The 13,817-nt window shown below is 32.5% G+C and overlaps 1 protein-coding gene across 3 annotated transcripts in view; it reads right to left on the reverse strand.

The window, feature by feature from the left end:
• Nucleotides 1-13,817, reverse strand: part of CUL3 (cullin 3) — an 80,647-nt gene that overhangs the window by 9,438 nt on the left and 57,392 nt on the right. For all 3 annotated transcript variants that reach the window (XM_079134523.1, XM_079134522.1, XM_079134524.1), the window contains 7 exons: nucleotides 11,634-11,779; nucleotides 10,773-10,949; nucleotides 9,198-9,368; nucleotides 8,492-8,599; nucleotides 6,099-6,223; nucleotides 5,447-5,543; nucleotides 3,785-3,919 (listed from right to left, as the gene is read on the reverse strand). In XM_079134523.1, coding sequence (XP_078990649.1) covers nucleotides 3,785-3,919; nucleotides 5,447-5,543; nucleotides 6,099-6,223; nucleotides 8,492-8,599; nucleotides 9,198-9,368; nucleotides 10,773-10,949; nucleotides 11,634-11,779 — 959 coding nt within the window. The remainder of the gene's footprint in view (nucleotides 1-3,784; nucleotides 3,920-5,446; nucleotides 5,544-6,098; nucleotides 6,224-8,491; nucleotides 8,600-9,197; nucleotides 9,369-10,772; nucleotides 10,950-11,633; nucleotides 11,780-13,817) is intronic.

Consider the following 13,817-nt stretch of genomic DNA (forward strand, 5'->3'; position numbering starts at 1 on the left):
CCAAATGTTACTATTGGTAACAAATGTTACCAATGTCAGCTTCAGCTATTTCCCAAGAATTTATTTTGCTTTCTGAATCCAAAGTTCTCTGTGTTGTTCCAATCCATATACCTCCTTTTGTCTGGTTAGTCAGTAAACTTGTAAGGGATTTCTATGATAGTGAAATTGTCTATTTCTCCTTATACTTTCAACCATTTTCCTTTATATACCATGAAATTATATCACTAATGATTGTCACCAATTCTTAATGAAAAAATTGTTTTCCTGTTTCAATTCTGATAGACATTAATGTGCATAATATCTTATAATTGAAATTCATTCTTAGTAATAAATATTCTAAAAGTATATGAGCATTAAGAAAAATATGTATTAAATTATTATCCATACTTCCCCCAAATCAAATGATAGTTATTAAAATCCAAGGTATAGATTGCCATTTTATATATACATATATATTTCTAATTTTTAGCTATTCTAAACCATTAATTTTTATTCATGCAAAACAAAAGAAAGGAAAAGCCCTGAGCATCCTACCATGAATTAAATGTGACACTGCAAACTGACATCACCTGTTGTACCTAGCTTCCAGACAGCTCATGATCTTGGTATGTTTTAACATTGTGTGGTCCTCTCACTGTTCCACCAGTGATTTGGGAGACCCAAAAAATGAGGAAGGGACAGTATGCAACTTTCATGGCTCAGTCATAAAGACACTGTATGGGCTTCTGGATTGCTCATTCTGGGGAAAGTTTGGACACAGTATCCAACAGGATTTGACAACAGTCAAGTAAAAAGGCCCATGTGAAGAAAAACTAATGCTGTTCACCAAAACAAACTTGCCAGCCACCTGATCCACCTTGGAAGTATATTCTCCAGCCCTAATCAAACTTATCAATGATAAAGTCTCAGATGTCATCTGAATGCAACCTTATGGAAGACTTCAAGCTCCTGCTGAATCTAACCAAGCTCCTCCTGAATCCCTAACCCACAGAAACTATGAGGTTATAAAGTGTTAAGTGGTTGTTTTAAAATCACTCAGTTTTGAGATTTGATATGTAGTATCATATAATTAACACAGCATCTTACTGAACTCAAGAATATTCAAAGATAAAGATGAGTCCCCTTTGAAATTATTAAATACTTTCAACTACCCCTTATAAGCAGCAACTGAAGAGAAACACATGGCATAAGTAAAAATAAATTCCATGTGTCTTCTCACTATGTACCAGATTTGAGGTCTGCAAAGAAAGCTTTAGAGCCATAAGCATGGCACTGCATGGATACACCAAGTTCAGGTTTTAGATTTGTGACTTAGCTAAAAATGGGAACATTAGATAATTTTATCTTCTACTTCATAATTGTTCATTAGCACCAATGATCTCGAGCCAACTGAGGAAGGGGAAAAGTAAGCTTGAATCACTAAAATTTATAGAAACACACTAATAATGGCTTCAGAAAATAAATTTATATTATTGCTTATTCTTTATTTTTACCAGTTCTTTGAAAACCAGAACTTTGAAAATCAACTCAAGTTATTTATCAAGGAGTATATTTAAAAAAAATAAAAATAAAAAAGGAGTATATTTTGCTTAAAGTATATTTTATCCATGAGAACTGCAGATTAAAGTATCTATACAAAACATGTTAGAGATCTAGGGATGGGGATATAACTCAGTTGGTACAGTGCTTGCCTAGCATGCACAAGGCCTGGGGTTCAATTCACAGCACCATCACCACAAAAAAAAAAAAAAAAGAGAGAGAGAGAGAGACAATCTAATCCCACCTGTTTGAAAAACCTTACAATGTTTGAGTAACAAACAATGTAATCAATATTCTTAGGACTCCCAATCACACATACTTGTGTATGAAAATTAAGGTTGTGCCCTATGCAATATATAACAGGTGGCTGTTAAATATAAAAGAAAAAAAAAAAAAAAAACCCTTTTGACCTAGTCACTTAAAACACATACATTTAAAAATTTTTAAGTTAATCACACAAAAATGGTCACCCATTATGTTTACCACATAAAAGGGAGCCATGGAGATGAGTATTAAAATAGACCTAGAATTTAATACTGCTCTTAATTTCAAACTCACACTTTGTTCTTCATATGTTCACCTGTACGTGAAAACTGGCTTTCAATTAAGTACAAATATAGCACCAATTTTCAAAATATTCATTCACTATCTTAGGTTTAAACTTTATTATTAAGAATCACATGATCTTCATTTCAACTCCAAGAGACACTTTAAAGGCATAGGAAAAAACTAAATGAGTTTAATGCAATCCAATAATGTTTTAATGCAGAGAAAGAAAGGGAAAATGAAAAAGGAAATGAAAAGAAAGCACATTATAATAATAATTCTAAAGGGAAAAATGATGGGTATGAAAAAGAAATCTGATCATGCTATCAGGATAGTATAAAACTGGCCTAAGGACAGGCATAGAGAGTGAAGAAACAGATTACGCAGTGCAGAAATAGGTTGACCCACATATGGTCAATCAGTGTTTTTGTAAAGATGCCAAGGTAATTCAATAAGAAAAAAGATGTGTTTTTAACAAATGATGCTGGTATGAGCAATTGTCTGTGTGAGGAAAGTAAATCTTAATCCTTATCTTATATTAAATTTAAAAAATAACTTGAAATGATCATAGATCTAAATGTAAAAACCAAAGTTAAAAATTGCATACAAGAAAACATGGAAGAAAATCTTGCAATTTCAGGGTAGGCAATAATTTCTTAGGACATCAAAAGCACCAACTATAAAAGGAAAAAACTGATACTAAAAAATTGTAAATATTAAAAAATTCTCTTCAAAAGTTGCCATTAAAAAATGAAAAGGCAAGTGACAGAATGAAGAAATATTCATAACACATTTACCAGCACTTGTATCTAGGATAAAGGACTTTTACAACTTATTAGGAAAACAGCACAATGAAGATATGAACAGATACTTTGCAAACTATATATGTAAGTGGCTTACAAACCATAAAAGATACTCAACAACATTGGTCATCAAAGAAAAGAAAGTCACATCCAGGAGACAATTACACAACTGAAAAGGCTACAACTATGAAGACTGCAGAGGGGGGATGTGAAACAACTGGTTCTCTCACTGCTGGTGGGAATGTAAAAAGTACAGTCTGGCAGTTTCATAAAAAGCTAGGCATATAGTTCTATTCATGTCAGCCCAAATATGGTAACAACCCAAAGCCCATCAACACACAGAAATCAAGAAAATGCACCACATCCACATAATAAAATATCACTCAGCAGTAAAAAGGAATGAACTACTGATATAATGGGCTGAATCTCAAAAACTACTGTGCTATATAAGGAAGAAGCTGGACACAAACAACACATATTATGAGATTCCATTTATATAAGAGTCTAGAAAAGGCAAAACTCATCCACAGTAATACAAAACAGATAATTGGTTGCCTGAGGCTAGGGGTGATAAGATGGAGTGACTACAAAAAGGGTACCAAAACATGGGAATAACACCAATGACTGAGGTGATAGTTACATAGGTGCACGTTAAAAACTCAAAATGTGAAATTATATGGAATTTTTATATAAAAATTGTACTTCAATAGTGCCGATTTTAAAAATAGCAGCAGCAGCAATAAAATGATCCAATAATGCACTATGTTCTTATAGTTCCATGGCCCAATTTGATGCAGTTTTCTGTTAAGGTATTCAAAGAGATTCTCTTAAAGTTTCTCAAATAAGGAAGACTCAAATAATAAGTGGGAGAAACAATACAACATAACAACTCATACCTCAAATGTGTACTTTTCTCTATTATTAAAGAGCATTAATATTGTCATCTGGAAAGTGGAAACTTGCAATATATGCTTCCGTGTATTTGAGCCTGTTACTTGTGCACCTCCAACACCAACTTCAGATCCATCTTCCTGTTTGATTTTTTAAAAAATATAAACAAAGATAATTATCTCCTGGTAAATATAACAACACACTTTTAGAAATAAGTCCAGTAATCTCCACCCCCTCAATAAAACTTATTCTCATATAAAAGGAACTGTATTTATTTACACACACACACACACACACACACACACACACACACACACACACACACACACAGTTTTTACTTAGAACTGTCTCCCACAACCCAACCACTGTGAATATTTTAAGGCAGCTAGCTGACCATGTAACTAACCAATAGGTTCCTAAATTTAAAGCTAAAAGTATTTTAACACTGCCTAATGGGATGATGATAATACCACCCTTATAAGCAACACTGCAGACAAACTACCATCCCAAGTAGCAGGGTTAAATTTCTTTTCATCTGATATGATTATCATAGTAAGGGATTAAAACAAAAACAAAAAACCAGCAGAGGGGAAAACTTCCATTCACAAAGTCTAAATCTCTACTATGTCTTCAACAATTAGCACGTACACTCTGCTTTAAAAGTCTATCAATCTCTTTAATAAACCTTAATAGCACTACTTAGATAAAATATCACTCAGCAATAAAAAAGAATGAATTACTGATACTGACACTATTCAAAAATATTGTTATATGAAAGAAGATGCTCTACGAAAATAAGTAATAATCAAACGTTGTTCTTTAGTATTCTTGACCTATCCTCTCCCACTTAAATTTATAATAGTGGTAAATATTATCAAAGGGCTGTTTCTCATTTTAATTCAACATAAAAATCACAATACTTACACATACTTTCAACAATACTTAAAAAAAAATATTTTGGTGTGATAGTGACTCATAATACATATAAAACTAAAAGGTTCAAGTTAAAATCTGAAATAAAACATATATGCTGTCCAGATAACAACTTAAATATTTTTCTTTAATGTTTTTCTAAGTCTTTTACTTTCAGTTTTAAGGCAAGTGACCCTGATTTGATTAATATCAACTAATTAAAATAAATTATTGCTCTTAAAACTCATGATTTTAGATATAAAAAGTCAATTACTTTTTAAGAGGAAGATAAATCATTGGTGCATTATTCATTTTTTAGTGACTTTGCTAATGTGTGTTTCACAAATCTCAAGTGCCAATTTTACTGGTCTTGATTTATTAGCAATAATGATTATAAAAAACAAATTTTTAAAAGGGGCTTAGCTCTGTATGCCATCAAATCAACTTAAATTTTCCCATTTTATTACCTCAAATATGTTTATATTATCTCAAGGTTGATCTTATAAATGAAACTGAATAATTATTCTATTATCATGTTACTCTTTGAAGAAGGCTACTGGTATGTATTATCTCTGTATTTTCAAATGAAGTCAGCAAATGAAGAAACAAGATAAAGCCAAAAATTTATTAAACTTTTTAATATTTAAGGCAGGTGTAACAATAAAAGAAACTGTTTACTCAGGTCAATATAAATCACAAATCAGTTCTACCAACTAATTTTAAGTTACTTAGATGTTCAAACTGTAAATATTTACCTTTTTAACTGGACCATAAAAGGTGGCATTGAGATCTGCAGAACCCATATGATGCTGGAGCGTGAGCTGTCGACCACTGTGTTTGGCTAAGTAGAACCTTCAGCAAATCAATACAGGTTTTAGAGAATCATACTTTTTGCTTATTTGAAATTACAAACTACAGGGTAACAATCCATACATACATGTAAGGAACACCTTAAAAGTTAAAGGACATCTTAGGAATTAAGTTTTCTCTCAATTTTTTACAGAACAGGAAATGAAAGGGGGGGAAGATGAGGTCTAAGCAATTTAGTTAGAAATTAAATGATCAAGACAGTACACTAACTAATAATTCTATTGTATACTTTGCTGCAGCCTGCTGCTGAACCCCTGCTATTTATAAGTAACCCAATAATCAATATTATCCTAGTAACAGAAACCAAGAGTACAAAATATACAGCACAAATGCTGAAGAAAGGAAATAAAATTTCTCTGAAAAGAGTTTTATGCAACTCATTCTTAAATATTAAAAGTATAAAGGATAAATTCTTTTGAACATGAGGTTAAAATGGAGTATATTCAACCTCAATTGGGGACATCATTAATGCCAAAATTTATTTTAATTTTAGACAATTATTTGTACTTAGAAATACAAAGTCTGATTTAGGTTTACCTCCTAAATATCTCAAAAGCATGTCTTGGTGCTGGTGGGATGTTACACTTTGGTGTGGCTGACTGAGTGGGCCAATATCCAGTCGTGAGCACCCGGACTGTGAGATCAACACCACCTAAAGATACCTGTATAAAACAGAAAGCGTCTCCTAACATTATCTGTTCCATTTAGACCCGGTGTTAGATTTATCAAAGTAGTTGTATAAAAGTAACTATCTTCATATCTAATATTTGATAAACAAAACTGCTGTTTTTAAAGGTTAGGTCTGCCTAGTGTTTTACAAAGCTTAACGACCATGGCAAATAATTACAATTACTGCTTAAAATGTTAATTCTTAGCATGTAAACAAAGTCTTACCCATATCATTGAGAATTATAGTTTTGGTCTTTAAAATTTTTTAAAAAGAGGGCTGGGGATATAGCTCAGTTGGTAGAGTGCTTGCCTCGCAAGCATAAGGCCCTAGGTTCAAATCCCCAGCACCGCAAAAAAAAAAAAAAAAAAAAAAAAAAAAATTTCTAAAAAGATAGAATGTCAGGAGGTCATATCAGTATCATTTTAGAGAAAAATTCTGATATCTTTAATCTACATTTTAAAATATTTTTACCATCTTAGAGTACAAATGACATGCTCCTAATTTCCTACCTACATTTCAACTACATTAATCAAAACTTTCATGTTTTAACATGTACTTGCATTCTAACCACCTATGCTTAAGACACTGTAGATCTAATGCTATAGAGCAGGTGCCCTGTTAAGTATATATACAATGGTTAACAACTTTTACAAAATATACACATAATTGTCACCATTATTTTTTTTTCAAACAAAATTTTTAAGAACATAACATTAAGAATATCAACAGGTACTTTTAAGGACAATCTATTGTCTTTAGTACTGATATAAACCATTGTTATAAACCATTATTCCATTTTTAATCTAACCTAGATGACTTAATGATGCAGATTTTTAAAGAGGTGGATGGATTTATAAATATGAAGACACATTACATGCTCAGATTTTTTCACAAGTTTTTCTACGTTAAAGAAATTCAAACTAAAAATCCTTGATGATGCACAGAAGATAACACCATAGAAGAGACTGAGGATATACTAGTCCCTGTATATTTAAGAGAGATTTAAGTACAAATCCCTAAACAACAACCTAAATTAGTCCATCTGGAATAATCTATCATTCAGTTCCTGCTGACTCAAAATTTCTATTTATCATAGACTTGCATCTGTCTTATTGGCCTTTCTCCACTACAATTAAGATATTTAAGCCAATCATGATAGTGCACACCTGAAATCTTGGCAGCTTGAGAGGCTGAGGCAGGAGGATTGCAAGTTCAAAGTCAACCTGAGCAATTTAGCAAGGCCCTAAGGACTTAATGAGACCCTGTTTCGAAAATGGCAGGGGGTGGGGGCGCGCGCGCTGGGGATGTGGTTCAGTTGTGTAAGTGCCCCTGGGTTCAATCCTTGGCACCAAAAAAAACTCAAAAAGGTATTTATGATGTAAATGATTTAACTACTTAGAATGGAGTAAGAATGTTTTCACATATATAAGCATCCATTCTACAGAATTAAATATTTTCATGAATATTTTTGTGATGGGACTGTGAAAACAGAGGAAGTGAAGATTTCTTATTTAATTATCAAAGGAAAAGCCTCCACATTGTTAATGGTTGTGAGGTGTCAACTACAGAGTGGCACAGGGTCATTTAAAAACATTTTAAAACCTCAAGTAACTTAAGAGCCAGCTTAGTATCTTCGAGGAGTCACAATATAAAACACATACCACGGGCTGGGGTTGTAGCTCAGTGGTAAAGCTCTTGCCTAGCACATGTGAGGCACTGGGTTTGATACTCAGCACCACAGAAATAAAAGAAAGGTATCGTATCCATCTACAACTAAAAACACATGACACACTAGATTCTGCATTTTTATAATTTACTACCTTACCTCACTTTTCCTTGGAATAGGAGACTGTCTTTGAGAATGAGAATACTGAAGTAAAGGAAGCCAGGTAACTATCCAAAAATAACAAAACTCTAGGATGAAGTGAAGAATATTTAAATTCTAGTAAACTTGCCTAAGCTCTGTATTTTTCTATACTCTATAATGGTTATTAAAAAAAGAATAATTTTGTTAATTTTCAATGCATTCCTTCAAGTGGGGAAAATAAATTTTAGAAAAATTAAAAACACATATTTTCATGGAAATAACAGAGAAAAAGGTTATATGGAGAAAATTATTTTTTACATATCCAGAAACAATACACAGTGGCTATTTTTTAAAAAATGACACCAGATCAGTAATCTGCTAGGTGGATGAAAATCCTCATTACGAAAGACTTAACAAAAATATATGAAAGTAGATATCCAAGAAGAACCTTACCCCAGTGGCCTGTAGATGTTGCCTGAATTCATCCATTGTTGTGTTTGAGATGCTCATATCCCTAAACATTCCTTCCAGTTTTGAAGTGAACTGACATCCACATTCAGTCTGTGGAGGAAAGACACAAGTATATACAAATAAATTTGGACTTTCCTATGAGAAAAAGTAGGAACATATTATTCTGTTACTGCCATTGCAGATAATCTTTGTAAATCTTTCCACAAATTAATACACGCCTACGGGTTAACAAATGTTGGGGCTTTAAGAATAACCCCAAGCATTTTGTTTTAAAATGCAAATTTCCAGACTCTTTCAGAGATGTCCATGTACTCCATGGAAAGTGGGGCCCAAAACTCCACATTTTTAAAAAAGGACCTCAGGTGATTCATTTACAGATACTTTATGAATTTCTCTTTATGAAAAAGAATTACATGGTGATATTTCTTTATTATTTCCTTTTATTAATCTTCTCCTAGGCCTCTGTGAATGTACCCTGCCACATCAATACAAATTCCAGAGAACTTTTAATGTCCTACCACTTGAACAAATATAAGGATAGACTGCCATGATCAAGAACAATCTACCTTTAACAATTTCTTAAGCACACATTTAAAATCAAATAATTAACTTCCAATCACATATTACTGGTGCTCAATTATGATAAACATGAATTAGGTATACTCCATTCAACTAACTTACACCTTACCTTTAATTTAGATATCATATTTTTTTCAGAGTCATCAGAAACACTTTTATTTGTGAGAAGTCTCCGAGCCAGATGTTGTTTATAATAACGTTCAAAAACATCTTTTTCTTGCATAAACCTAAAAAGGACCATTGCCTTATCCAATATTGTTTCTACTTCTTGTTCTGTTAGCTGCAAAATCAAAGGGCAATTACTATGAAATTTGAGTTACACAAAAATAGCACCATAGCTCACCTACAGTTTTAAAACACCATTGTTTGAAAATAAACATAAATATCTAGGTGACAGAAGGGATGTGATTTGAGAAAGTGCCTCCTACTTCACATAGCAGCACTATTTTTATATTATGAAGCTTTACTGAGGAGTTAGAGTAGAATTCCATCTGTGATAGGACCACCACTGAAATGGAGATGTGAGGGAACCACAGGGTTGGATTAAGGGATGACTGAAACAGCAGAAATAAAACTTTAGCCACAAACAGTATTTCAGAAACCTTTACATAATATTTAGACAGAAATTTACACACCCCAAAGACAGACCTTTTCACTTAAGCACATTCAAAACCTAAATTTTGCACACAAGGGTAAAAATCTGTTATAATCCAGACAGTAAACACTCCTCATCTCTAGAAGGCAAGATGATACTGTGGCAGGCTGTTTATATTAAGCTTATATATTTTTAAATGAAAGGATATAAACTTCTGTGCATTCTCAGTAACTTCATTTTCTTATTATAGCTACTGCCTGTATTACCAAGGGGCTATTTGCTGCTTTTCCCTTTCAGCTCAAAAATTTCAAAATGAAGTTAAAAATGACCAGATCATTTCATATATGACCAAAACACACTTGCTGGGTGCAGTGGTGCACACCTGTAATCCCAGCAGCTCAGGAGGCTCAGGCAGGAGGATCCCAAGTTCAAAACCAACCCCAGCAACTTAGCAAGGTCCTAAAGCAACTTAGAGAGACCCAGTCCCTAAATAAAATATTTAAAAAAGGGTTGGAGGTGTGGCTCAGTGGTTAAGCACCCCTGGGTTCAATCTCAGGTACCAAAAAATCCTAAAAGTCAAGACCCCCAAACATGCTCAATTTCATTTTCTATGCTCTCAAGAGAGCTCCCAAGGTCCCAGATATATTATAAATATACACTGAAACTCAGTGTACATTTTCAAACTTACTTTCACAGAACTGTTCTAGCTATGCCTTTATATTCCCAGAAACCAACTATTGTCTGATAATAAGATTTAGAACCAGATTAAAGCAAACAACACTGCACTACTGGACAGTATGGCAGTTCTTTGTCATACTTAATTCTCAGAGTCATAAAGACAGCTGTTTTAACACCTATAGTTGTATAGATGTTTGGTTTTAATGCCAAGTATAGAGTATGTGAAATGTCAAAAAAAACTTTTGATCATATCAAATATTTTAAACAATACTTCTTAGATCATAACACATTTAAGCACAGCAGAGTTTAGCTTAATTTTTCATCTATAAAATTTAATAACTTTGTACTTCATTTTCTAACTTTACATCAACAAATACATTCTAATATATTTGCAAATGCATCACTACTTACCCCTTTGACTCCCTTTTTCAGCTTATCATCAATAAATAATGAGAGGTATTCAGGAGACCTGGAGTTGAGGTTGAGAAAATACTCAAAATCACCAGCAATAGTCTGTTTAAAGAGCCGGTCATTATTGAATGATTCCTGAAGGAAGCGATCAAATCTACTCTTCAGGTCCAATAAGCCCTTACAAATAAAAACAAATTTAGAGTACAGTATAAAAACCTCCTAAAAATATTCTTATAGTCATCTATGTTTATCTTAACTTTATTGGCAATAAATGTAAATATTCACAGTTAAAACTTTATAGGATCTATATAATTTTCAAGTCTGTATGTAAGCCCATATTCAAAATGTCAGTGATGAGAAAGTATGCTATCTTCCACATACGTATACTACATTGAAGATGAACCAATGACCCTCCTCACTGCTCTGACCAACCAGGTTAGCCAGAGAAACTTAAGCTTAAAATGCGCAAAGAAGAGGTCATTATATTAAAACATGAACAACCTGGAGCATAATTTACTCACAGTTCTGTTTGCAAGCAAAACATTTTTAAACAAAAAAGGATTTAACTAAATTTTTTTTTTTTTTTCCCTAACACACTAAGGAATACATAAAAGAGAATTCACATTCATTATTGAGACTATTTAAACAAGGTCTTGATCAGGTTAACAAATGAAGAGTTGTAGTTGAGTCTGGCCCCCTGATATAAATATGCACACTTTGCAAAACTCTAAAGTTAAGGATAATTACACCTTTTTTAGTTTATCACTGGAAGTATATAATACACAGATTAGTAAAAGTGATCTTTTTTAGCACTTGTCAAATGATTTCGTCAACATTCGAAGAGAATCTTCTGTAACTCACTTGAATATAGTCAACTGGATTCTTTCCTTCTCCTTCCTCAGAAACAAGGGCTTTACCTTGCTCCCGCAAATAAGAACTCATACATTCACACATAGTCTTCAAACCATTTGGCACACGACTAAATAACTTATACATGCAAGCAAGGTCTGAAATTAGAAAGAAAACACAAATTGGCTACATTAACAATTAAGGGAAAAATGTGAATCTATGTTTAAGAGAAGTTTATTTTTCCATTACCACCATTTGCTGATCACAAAACTATTAAAGAATAGCAAAACGAAAAAATTAAAAAAAAAAAACCTAGCTACTATTACGATTTATGAAATAGTTTTTAAATGAGATGCTTTGAAAGCATCATTAAAATATCTCAGGAAATTTTAATTTACATGGAATAGAAGATGCCCTAACAGCATAGTAAAAAAATGATGTCATTAAAAATGAAAACTTTTGACTCTATACATAATTTATCCTGTGTAACTCTAACAAAGAACCTATAAACATGCACCAAAAAAGCAATTCTAATTATGGTGTAGCTGGTAGACATCATAACAAAAAACTCTGAAAACCAATTAAAGTTTTATCACTCAACTGATAAGCAATACAATAAATAAAGTGAAATGTAATAGAATTTACTTCATTACATGTCAAGGTAAAGTTTATTTAGAATTTATGACATATAAACCTATTCTTCAATATTCTCCTCACAGCAATTTTTAACATCTCCCAGTGGTATCCAAAGCAAACATCTATATTTTAAAAATTGGTCTATGTCACTACACTATTTTTTTTAAACAATGAAAACCCTGATCTCCATCATTTTTTACAAACCTATAATGTATATTTCAAATACTGTTCTTCCATTAAGTCAAGTATTTCTATGAAATAAGAACTTGCTGGGAGACGGTGATGTCAGAAATTTATGACCTAAAATTTTTTACTATCAGTAATGTTTCCAAATGGTTTTAGAACAGAAGTTTCTAGGTTAAGGGTTGGGCAATTTTTTTTTTTTCTGTATAGCACTAGATACTAAAAATGTTTTAGGCCTGTAGGTCATCCAGTCTCTCATGCTACTATTCCATTCTGCCACTGTAGCAAAAAAGTAGCCACAGATAAAACATAAATATTATGACTGTTCCAAAACAAACTTTATGAGCACTGAAAATTCATATAAATTTTTTATGTGTATGAAATATTATTTGATTTTTTTCTTCAAATTGTTGTTGGGCCAGATTTGGCAGACAGGCCATAATTTGGCTCTAAAACTAAAGTTGTATGTATTTTTTAAAAACTTAGAAGTAAATCTTATCTTAACCTCATCTTACAGCTTTTCATGTTTGGCATAAATCACTATCAACTTCCCACATCAAAATCAAGTATTTCAAAATGTAATACTGATTTACAGACCTGAACTATTCACAAATCAAATACCTCTAGCAAAATGATTCCTGACTTGTCTATTCTGTTCCTACGTTATTAAAAGTTTTGCTTAGCTATTTTATATGTTTAGTTGTATGTAAACTAATATATCTTCATTGTATTTAGTTGTATGATGTAGAAAATACAAAAATAGAACAAATGAAATATAGTTGGCATTCAAACAAATATCATTACTTCTTCACACATTTAATAAGACAACAAAAATGAGATAACATTCAAACAATTTCACACAGCTATGGTGCATTTTATAACGAATGCAAATTTATCCTCCATTCACAGTGAGAAAATAGTTTCTCAGTTACTGATTCATGAGAATTTGGCTTCATAATGGTGGAATTTGTAACTCTGACATATTCTCAATAAACTGCTTAAGAGCAGGGCCTACCACAATTGAGACATTTTGCGATCAGGTTTTTAGTGGTAGGTCAGGAAAAATCGAAGTCCAGTGACTCGGGAGGCAGTGACAGGAGGATCATAAACTCAAGGCCAGCCTCAGCAACTTAACAAGACCCTTAAAATTATAAAAATAAAAAGGGCTGGGATAAAGCTTAGTCTCAGACCACCCCTGGGTTCAATCCCCATTACCCCCCACCCCCCACAAATAATAATAATTCAGAATCAGCTATCTGATGAAAACATTTAAGTACTTATTAGGAAAAAAAAAAAAAAACTAAATAGCTATTCTGCTATTCCTCTACTCATATATTTATTGTTTGTCTTGTTGAGCAAACCTAATAATACCTTCAA

Source organism: Sciurus vulgaris, assembly GCF_902686455.1.
Source record: "Sciurus vulgaris genome assembly, chromosome: 3".
NCBI lineage: Eukaryota > Metazoa > Chordata > Mammalia > Rodentia > Sciuridae > Sciurus > Sciurus vulgaris.